Consider the following 10,777-nt stretch of genomic DNA (forward strand, 5'->3'; position numbering starts at 1 on the left):
GGATTGCAAAAGTTGAGTCCAGTAGTTACCAACCAATGACTCAAACTGAAAATTCAAAGGGGAAAAAACCTCAGCTTTCTTTCAAGTAAGAGAAATTAAATGACATTTTTGTACATTCTACAACATTAATAACACAAGATTTAAAAGTCTTGTTTATTTTCTTAAACTTTGACAAATTAAAGTAACACAAACAAATCAGAAAAGAGGAAATAGTACACAACAAAGATAAATACACACATTTTCTCACTTCCAAGATAAAAACACAATCTTTATCAACACCATGTACTAAAAATCCAGTCTTTAACTCATATTCATTCACAAAAAGCAAACCCCAGATGGAAAAAATAAGTATTTAGGTAAAACCCAACATGGGAAAACTGTAAAACTAAAGAAAGATTTGATTAGGTAGCTCTTCAACATAGCTTTTTTTTTATTATTTGGTTGATAAAATCTAAAAGACCAGTTTAACCCTTATAGGTGTTTTTTCTTCTTCTTGTTTCTTTTCAAGTCTAAAACCCAACAAAGATTCTTTGATTCCTTAGTGGGTAAGAACATAACATAATACAACAATTTCTTATGGCATTCTCACACTTTATGACTCAATTGGGGAATTTTGATGTTTAATTATCACATGTTCATACATGTGGCATACTATTATTGGCTAGGAAATTGCTAGGATGGACCTACTTCAAGTCTCAAGGATAACAACCATTGGTGTATGATGATAGAGAAAGGGAGTGAGACAGAGAGGAAGTAAATAATTAAAGAAATCAAAGAGGACAAAGAAAATGTGCAAAATTTGTTTTTAGTTTTATGTCTTTTTATACTATGGATCTTTATTTTTATATTTAAAATATCTAAAAATGATCATTTTTTTAATATTCAAATTGTAAGTGGTTAGAAGAGATTATTTCCGCGTTAAAGAATGGACGTCATAAGAGATTGCAAGTATTTGCTTAATGCCATCGAGATGAATATCATCCATATCCGGAGAGAAGCAAACAAATATGTAGGTTTTCTGGCAAATGAAGTCCATAAATGAAGAAAACTTGTTAATATAGGACAATGTGATTATGAATATTTAATTTTTCATGGAACCCAAGTTTTACAAAATATATTTTCCGGTCTAATCTTGACATTTTATTTTTGAGGAAAAAACAAAATTATAAACAACAAAAAAAGGTTTTGAATTAAAACATCAATAGTAAAGTTCTTGACATAATGTTTTTCATCTAGTCTAGTTTAAGTTAAAGAGTCTTTAATACCATAGTTTGAAGAATAATCACCATTCTAGATTTTTCAAAGTTCAATACAAAGTCACTAAATAATCTTGAACATACAAAGAAGTACTTATTTAGCACTCAATATTTATACTAGATCATATAATCTAATCATAATTTAATACATATTTGGGCCAAGTATTTGGTGGCAACTTGGGCATGACTACAAAGTATGTTTGTTGGCTCAATAGGCCTAAAAAGCAAGAGCTCTTAAGAGTTTCTTCTTAGCTTTCTACCCAAAAGATAATCCAAAAGTACATAAGAAAAGAGACACAACCGATGACACAAACACTAACAGCAAGATCAAGTGAATTTGCTAAAGTAGCATACATACCAGTTACAAATGCAATTACAACAGCACCCATTGCCAAAAGTTGCAAAGAACCTGCTATTATATAATAACTCTTTAAAACTTTGAACCAGTCCCGTTCATATTCTTCATCTTCGGCTACATCACAATTTGCCATGAAGAAGTAGATGAATATAGCACCAGCTGAGAATGCAAATGCCAGGACATCTGAAATAACAAATGCACGAAAAGCTGCTTTTCTTAATAGAATCGCCATCCCTTTATTAGGACTGTCTTCGTTGTATAAACCTCCTGGCAATGTGAAGCCAGCTGCGAAAGTGACTGTCATTAGGAGAGTAGCTACAACTACTTGTATTTGAGCTGCCTTCATAATTTTTTCTATTTCTATTTTGTCTCTCTTAGCTTTGTCATCATCATCCCCCTTTCTCCTCATCTGTTGTATGTTACCAATCGTTTCTGTTTTCCGTTTTACCTTGAAGTCACGTTGTCCCAATAGTCCATTTATGCTGTACAAATCGCCTACCAATTTCTCCTAAGATGTGACATGTAGTAATAAAATTGATCAGCTGATGAAAATATAATAGTACTTGAGAAAAAGATGAATTAATAACTACTTTCTCTGGTTCATTTAATTTTCGTCCTTACCAAAAATAGATAGTCCAAAATAGTTGTCATTTTCAAAAACACAAAATATAATTCATTGTTACTCTAGTTTTTATCTTTATCAACAACAAGAATATACTCAGTGTAATCCCTACTCCGGAGGTAGGTGTACGTAGACCTTATAATCCCTACCCCGGAGATAGAGAAGTTGTTACTGATAGAACCCTCGGCTCAATGAAAAACAGATCAAAGCAGTTCAATAACAGAAATAAAGGAATCATGACAAAGCATACTGATGAACAGTTTTCATCTTTACGCTTAATAAATATCACTACTAAAGCAGTGCAAAAACCAATCAAAGGAAACCACCCTTTCAAGATTGCAAAATATAATCGATGATATGCAACAGAAGATGTCACGAATAGTCACTACTATAGAGAAAGTAATGGAGTTGCAGATGCTCTTGCGAAGCATGCCACCACCCTTAAGAAGATAAAATTTTCCTACATAAAGAAGACCTTCCTAAGGAGGCTATTGGTTCCCTTTGAATGGATAAGATCCAGCTCCCGTCCTCTCGAAAACAAGCAAAAAAGCACTCTTCTTGGCGCTACGATCCCCCATGATTCTCTTACTTTTGTAGATGCCAGTATGTTTAGGCTAAAGCTACTGATTACTTCTATAGCAATTCAATGTGCCAGAACTCTTAGTCTTAGACAAGATCTCTTAGGAGCATTAACTCCTCTGTATGCTCTCTTTTTGTGTCTAGAGGTTAGGTTGCCATGTCCCCCTCTAATTCTATAATTTTTGCTAATCTTATTTACATTGTTGATTAAAAATAAAAAAAAATAAAAGGAAACCAACGGACTGAGTCAGTTCAAAGAAATGGGGAAAACCGATCCAGTCCGTCATGGACAAGAGGGAGTACCTTCTTTATTGTCCATGTACGAGACAATGCTATGTCAAGTGGAGTCTGATTTTGTTTGTTAAATATCATCTTCTTTGCGATAGGATGGTATAATATCATTTGAGGCACACGGTTCCCAGAGGCAGCAAGCAAATGGAGTGGAGTATTGCCCTCATTATCTGCCTCATCAACAAGGCTATTACAAAATTCCCACTCAAGTAACACCATGACGAACATTTCGTGACCGTTCAATAAGGCAACATGAAGTGCATTTTGACCATTGCTATTAAGCATTTCCCAACAATCTGGGCAGTGGTTTAATAACTCAATTATCATGAATATATCACCTTCACTAGCAGCAATGTGAAATGTTGTCGTCCAGTCATTTTCACTGCCTGCCGGAAGGTAGGCTGAAGATTTCTTCCATCCCAACATATCGGAAACTATTTCTTTCAATCCTTGTTTAACAGCATAGTGTAGAGAATTCCAACCCCATTTATCAGATGCTTCACATAAAGGTTTATTCCATTGCCATAGTGATCTCGCGCATTCTGGATATATTAGTCAAATATTATATATATATATATATATGATATATGATGATAAATGAATGTATTTTTTTCGTTTAACAAGATCATAAAGTATGCCTGTAGGAGTATATTTAGAGACAAATATAGCTTCTTTCTATTAGTAGAGGGACAAATTTACTCATTTTCCATATTATATATGATGAAATCATCCAGAAGGTACTTACCCGTGTGTTCTTGAATTACGGCTGCATGTAGAGGTGTTCGATTGGATGGACCTGCAACATAAGTTGGTTCTTTGCAAACGTTCAAGATTTCAATCAAAGCATCATGAAAACCAGACTCTGCTGCCAAATAAAGTGGTGTCTCCCCAGCCTTATTGGCCGGGAGGTCGTGTTCAGGATCTAGTAATAATTTCACCAACATCCTGACAATGTCAATGTGTCCACCTCTCACAGCCTTGTGCAAGGCCGTATCTCCAATGTCATCCGTCATCCTAACGAGTATTGTCTCCTCTCCTCCTAAGCTAAGTAGTTCACTCACCACTTCACTTTGTCCTAAATTAGCTGCAATGTGAAGCGCAGTTTCATTTTTCTTATTCTTATAGCATAATAATACCGGGGTAATCTTAAGGACTTTTCCCACGAAACCTCGTTGGCCAAAGAGAGCTGCCACATGGAGGATTGTATTCCCTTTGGAGTGACTTGGTAACCATTTTCTTCCTCCCTTTTCAGATAATCAACAAGTGAAAAATCACCATCTTCCATAGTACTCCCTTTCTTTGCAGCATTGTACATTCTTGGATCCATTATGTGTGGATATCCAAGGTGTCACAAAAGTTCCTTGTTTCTTTTATGTGAGACAAATGAAGTATCTAGTTAAGTCAAAAGCATTGTTATATTGCATTTATGTAATTTTTTAAAAGAGAAAAGACATAAATTCACTATTTAACTTGTCCCGAATTTTCAAAACGATATCTTAACTTTGCAACCGTCTTATTACCCTACTAAACAATTTTGAACAGATATTATTATATTATTTTTCGATCAGCCTCAGATTTTAAGAAGCAAGTGTGTTCACACACCAATCATTACATGACACGTGTTAATTTAATTAAAAATATATTTTTTTCATTTTAAGTTTTTTCTTTACCTTTTCTCTCTTTCTTACTTTTGACTTATTTTAATTTTGATTTCATCTTAAATTTCATTTTCTTTCTTTTTCTTCATCTCTCACCGTCACCCCACCCCCCACGTCAAGTTGAACCCTCTTTCATTTTTTATTTTTTTTTCTTCTTCTTCAGTCAAATTCTTTATTTCAGTGATTTTTAAAATCATACTATTTTCTAGACTTTATTGAATTATTGATAACAAAACTAATTATTTTTCTAAGAAAATTTAAAATTTTGAAGGTATCATCAATTACTCCTTTTCATATAACTTCAAATTATAAATTATAATTTTAAAAGAATCAATGAATTTTCCGAAAATTGAAAGAACTTAATTGGAATCGGATAAAAAAAATTATATGATATTTCCTAATCATCTTGAAATTTAATGGGTTTATCAAATTGTTCGAAATGTAAGAAAATATTTAGATAAAGTTTTAAAATTAAAGAGAGTAAAACTAATAGTAGTAAAAAACAAAAGAAAGGTGAAGTTGTGGTAAAAATGGTGACATTGAAAGTGAGAAGCTTCAATAAAAATGACAATGAATTTTTGAAGAAGAAAGAAGAAAGAAAGAGAAAAAATAAAAAGGAAAAAAAGTTAAAATAATAAGAAAAATAAGAAAACATATTTTATAATAAAATACTTGTAAAAATAAAATTATATTAGTTATTTTAGATTGCTCACTCTCTTTGAGAGAGTGTACACGCTCTCTATGTGAAGTGGACAATGTAATAATATCAGTTCAACATATTTTATAATAAAATACTTGTAAAAATAAAATTATATTAGTTATTTTAGATTGCTCACCCTCTTTGAGAGAGTTCACACGCTCTCTATGTGAAGTGGACAATGTAATAATATCAGTTCAAGATTGTTTAATGGGTAATAGGACGCTCGCATAATTAAGATATCTTTTTGAAAATTCGAAACAAGTTCAAGTGTCACTTTATATACTCATTAATATGTATATCCAGAGACTACTTGTTTATGGAGAATCACAATCATGAAGAGGCCCTGTAATACTATTAAGAACATAAAGTTTCTTCTCCTAGCGAACTTAAGCATATTGCTAATGAACAACTTTAATTTTTTTTTTATGTAGTCTATTTTTCTTTCCAATGTACCAAAAGAAATTATGCATAACATCCAAAAATAAGATCAACAATCTAAATTAAGAGTCCAGTTACCAACCAATGACTCAAACTGAAATTTCAAAGGGGAAAAAACCTCAGCTTTTTTTTCAAGTAAGAGAAATTAAATGACATTTTCATACGTTCTACAACATTAATAACACAAGATTCAAAAGTCTTGCTTATTTTCTTAAACTGGAACAAATTAAAGTAACACAAAGAAATTAGAAAAGAGGAAATAGTACTCAACAAAGTTAAATACACATTTTCTCACTCCAAGATAAAAACACAATCTTTTTTCAACACTATGTACTAAAAATCCCATCTTTAACTCATATTCATTCACAAAAAGTAAACCCCAGATGGAAAAAATGAGTATTTAGGTAAAACCCAACATGAGAAAACAGTAAAACTAAAGAAAGATTTGATTAGGTAGCTCTTCAACATACCTTTTTTTTCTTTGATTGATAAAATCTAAAAGACCAGTTTAACCCTTATAGGTGTTTTTTTCTTCTTCTTGTTTCTCTACAACGCTAAAACCCAACAAAGATTCTTTGATTCCTTAGTTGGTAAGAACATAACATAATACAATAATTTCTTATGGCATTCTCACACTTTATGACTCAATTAGGGAATTTTGATGTTGCCTTAATTATCACATGTTCATACACGTGGCATATTATTATTGGCTAGGAAATTGATAGGATGGACCCACTTCAAGTCTCAAGGATAACAAGTAACAACAATTGGATTATGATGATAGATAAATGGAGTGAGACAGAGAGGAAGTAAAATATTAAGCAATAAAAAAGGACAAAGAAAATAGTCCAAAATTTGTTTTTAGTTTTATGTTTCTTTTGTGATGGATCTTTATTTTCTATATATAAAATATCTAAATGCGGTCATTTTTTTCTATCCAAATTGTAATTGGTCAGAAGAGATTATTTCCGCATAAAAGAAAGGACGTCATAAGAGATTGCAAGTATTTACTTGATGCCACCAAGATGAATATCATCCATATTCAGAGAGAAGCAAACAAATAGGTAGGTTATCTGACAAATGAAGTCCATAAATGAAGAAGACTTGTTAATATAGGTCGATATGATTATGAACATCTAATTTTTGATTGAACCTAAGTTTTACACTATTTCAATGTATCTTTCAGGTCTAATCTTGACATTTTGACCTTTTATTTTAGTAGGTATAATTTGGGGGAAAAGGAAAGTCTTGAATAGTTTGATTTCTTAAACATGAATAGTAGAAGTTCTCAAAATAAACAATCATATTTTGGAGAATAACTACCATTCTAGATTTTTTCAAGTTCAACACAAATTCACTAAATAATCTTGAACATACAAAAAAGTTGTACTTATTTTGCTCTCAATATATTTATACTAAATCATATAATCTACCATAATTTAATATATATATTTGGGCCAAGTATTTGGTGGCTACTTGGGCATGACTACAAAGTATGTTTATTGGGTCAATGAGCCCAAAAGGCAAGAGCTTTTAAGAGTTTCTTCTTGGTTTGCTCTGGTTCATCAGAGATTGGGAATACAATACCAATGTATACTACTCCCTTTACAAGTGGAGTTTGATATGGTGCATACGTAGTCTTACTCCTATTTTATGAATGAAGAGAGGATGTTTTTATAGACCCTCGGACTTTGGCTCAAGTAAAGCATATAAAAAATCAAACATGTAAATCAAATATAGTATCAAAAAATCATGTTGGAAATAATTAAGAAGAGAACAAGTAGTGAGCGGGGCAGGTGATTTTTGGTTGAAATGAATTGAGTTTAATATTTTTTATTTTTGGCTTAAAAAATAAGGTAAAGTGGCTGAACATATCAATTTCCTCCTTTAATGCCCTTTTTAAAAAAATGAATAAAAGATAAGTGATATATTATATTATTAAAAAATATCCTAGGTTGGTGACTTCTATTGCATTTACTGAACTAAGTCAATGGGGGTTCAATAAGGGTCATGGTTTACGTTGGTAACTACCATTGCAATTTGGAGGGGTGCCCGCCGAAACCCGACCCAAATGGTTGAACTTATATCATACTGCATTGGTGCGGCCCTACCAAAAAAAAAGGAGGGAAAAAGACTTTGTTCATTTATTTTAAATAACTTTGTTAACTATTCAAGCAGTGAACTCTTTTTGTATATTTCATTGTTTCTTCAATTGGATTTATTTTATATATTGGTTCGAGACATGAAAATAGCTTGTTGGAAAATGCAGGACAAGATTTGGAGTTTGGAACCTAAATAAGCAACAAAAAGATAAAAGTGACCAAAATAAGTCATTATTCTAGTAACTAACTAAAATAGGGTTAGTGGAAGAAAAAAATCCGTTTTATGCAATATTCCAAATGTTTTCCGTTAGTCTCATAACGTGTATATTTTAATATATAACGGAACTATTTTTTACACCTTGTAAAACGAAATTATTTATTACACTTTGTAAAGTGGAAGTTTTTCTTACACTTTATAAAGTGGAAGAAAATTTTACACTTTAAGAAAAGTTACTTTACCTTTTCACTTTCTTTGTCTCCCCTTTCACTTTCATGGTTCACTTTCATCTTCCAAACGTTTTTTCACTTCGAAGATGTTAATTTGATGGTCCCAATCCGACAACTAAAGCGACCCCACACTAAAAAATCAAAATCTTGAAAGATTGGAGTAGCACAACCGAACAACACAACAATCCGACCCTACAAATTGCATAAATTAGATATTAGAAAAATTGGTAGATTGAGTTATTGAAAATCCATCAACGCTATTACGATTTTCTAATTATGGATGGACATCGACCGATAAAAGAGAACATTGTTGACTAGTCTTAGGCTCCTTTCTAACATAGATTTCAAGTATTGTTAACTTGATTTGATCTATATAGTCATTTGGAACCCTCAAAAAATCGGTCAACGATTCGTCATTATAGATAACTCACTCTCCAAAATTTACTTGTCCTTGTGATAAAAATGAAGTAGGGTATTTTCCGACTATAATCAATATTGATACTGAATGCAATGCTGTGGCAAGTCAGTTTATTGAAAGTAATTTTAATCGATTTAACTAATTGCTCCCTACGCTTGTGATTGAAAATTTGCATTAAAGGAGTTTAAGTTATGAACATCATGCTCTACTTAGACACAGCAAGAATGGTAGATCAGTTTAAGTAAAACAAGAGAGACAACCATGAGATGATGCAGAGGAGGGTGAAAGGGAACAATGTATTAATTACAACAATACAGTATGATATATTATGAAACAATATGTTACAATCATCCAAACAAAGTGTAAGTAAGTAGACTCATGGTACACTTTTTTGGACAAACACATGGCTACCTTTATTGAGTCCTAAAGAAATCAAACATTGGGTTTTGTTGAAATATATTAGAGATTATAACAAAGAGATTGCAAACAGCTGACTGAAGATTGTTATTAGTCTATTATTAGTCAGTTAACTTGACGTGAAAGTTAGTTAGGCTGTTAAGAATATTCTAGAAGATGACTTTACTGTAAATAAGTCAATTAGTACATGTATATATATAATATGATCCATCTGGAGTTAGTTAGAAAATATACAGTGTAAAACTATGTAAATCTTTGAGGCGTTGATATGAAATTGAGATCTATTCTTCTACTGTGATTCAATTATGATTGAGTGATTAGAATTCAGTTTGTAACATGGTATCAGAGCTTACGGGTTGAGAATTGTCATTCTAATTTCTGTTTTTGTAGCTTAAAATTCCTGATCAATGTCGAAAAAGATCGATCATGATCATCCTCTGTTTCTGGCTTCTTCCGATGTACCAGGAGCTGTGCAGATTGAGATACAACTTACCGATGTAAGTTTTAAGTTCATTAGTAATAAAAATAGCAAAACCCAAAAAAATAAAAAGTAATCCTGCTACAAGTTAAGTTTTAAGTTCATTAGTAATAAAAATAGCAAAACCCAAAAAAATAAAAAGTATCCTGCTACAAGTTAAGTTTTAAGTTCATTAGTAATAAAAATAGCAAAACCCAAAAAAATAAAAAGTAATCCTGCTACAAGTTAAGTTTTAAGTTCATTAGTAATAAAAATAGCAAAACCAAAAAAAATAAAAAGTATACTGCTACAAGTTATAATATCCAATGATGACAACAAAAAGTTATATTGTCTATATATATAAGTAAAAAATATAATAAAAATGAACTATACTCATCAATAATTCAATATACTTTGAATCTAATTATCTGACGTTTTGGTACTTTTAAAGATCATTTGTTAAGATGTCTCATAATTTAAATTATATTTTTTGGTTGAAGGTATAAATTTAATCTCAATTTTGATCCTAAATATTCCATCTTAGTCATCCAACTTGGTATTATTTAATTTCATCTCCTAGATGAAATAAATTATATAGTAATTTGGGGAGAATATGAGGGAGAATGGATGAAATTGTTTCTGGAAAATAATGAAATGAGGGAAAAAAAAAAGAGTAATTAGGATTTAGGGATTTAGTCTATGTGGCCGTGGAAAAAAAAAGTAATTAGTATTGGCATGCAATGTGGCATTCACATGGCATTTAACAACTTCCGTTAATAAGAAGGGTACTTTTGACCCAATAGTTTCACGGGAAGGGTAGTTTTGAGCCGAAATATAGTTTAAGGGTAAATATGAGCTATTTCAGATAGTTTAAGGATATTTTTGACCCTTTTCCGTTTGCAAAATTTTACCACATAGACATAGCATTTCACTTTGATAAAAAATAAATAAACTATCAATATTAGTTAAAAACTAAATTATATAGTATAACTATTCCAAATATATATATATATATATATATATATATATATATA

General features: G+C 31.3%; 1 protein-coding gene across 1 annotated transcript; it reads right to left on the reverse strand.

The window, feature by feature from the left end:
• Nucleotides 1–1,346: 1,346 nt before the first annotated feature.
• LOC102599160 (ankyrin repeat-containing protein At5g02620-like) lies at nt 1,347–6,673 on the reverse strand. Its single transcript, XM_006348305.2, has 4 exons — nt 6,373–6,673; nt 3,852–4,498; nt 3,119–3,648; nt 1,347–2,122 (listed from the first exon to the last, which is right to left on the reverse strand). The coding sequence occupies exons 2-4, from the start codon at nt 4,117–4,119 to the stop codon at nt 1,505–1,507; spliced, it is 1,416 nt and encodes a 471-aa protein (XP_006348367.1). The 5' UTR covers nt 4,120–4,498; nt 6,373–6,673; the 3' UTR covers nt 1,347–1,504.
• Nucleotides 6,674–10,777: the final 4,104 nt, after the last annotated feature.

The sequence above is a fragment of the Solanum tuberosum genome, unplaced genomic scaffold (genome assembly GCF_000226075.1).
Source record: "Solanum tuberosum cultivar DM 1-3 516 R44 unplaced genomic scaffold, SolTub_3.0 scf00096, whole genome shotgun sequence".
Classification (NCBI taxonomy): domain Eukaryota; kingdom Viridiplantae; phylum Streptophyta; class Magnoliopsida; order Solanales; family Solanaceae; genus Solanum; species Solanum tuberosum.

Excerpts from the sequence above, each read along its gene's own strand:
- LOC102599160 (XM_006348305.2), bottom strand. The coding sequence starts at position 4,119 with ATGACGGATGACATTGGAGATACGGCCTTGCACAAGGCTGTGAGAGGT. Across the intron at positions 3,649-3,851 it reads CGTAATTCAAGAACACACGG|AATGCGCGAGATCACTATGG; the intron begins GTAAGTACCTTC and ends TAATATATCCAG. Across the intron at positions 2,123-3,118 it reads GTACATGGACAATAAAGAAG|GAGAAATTGGTAGGCGATTT; the intron begins GTACTCCCTCTT and ends GTCACATCTTAG.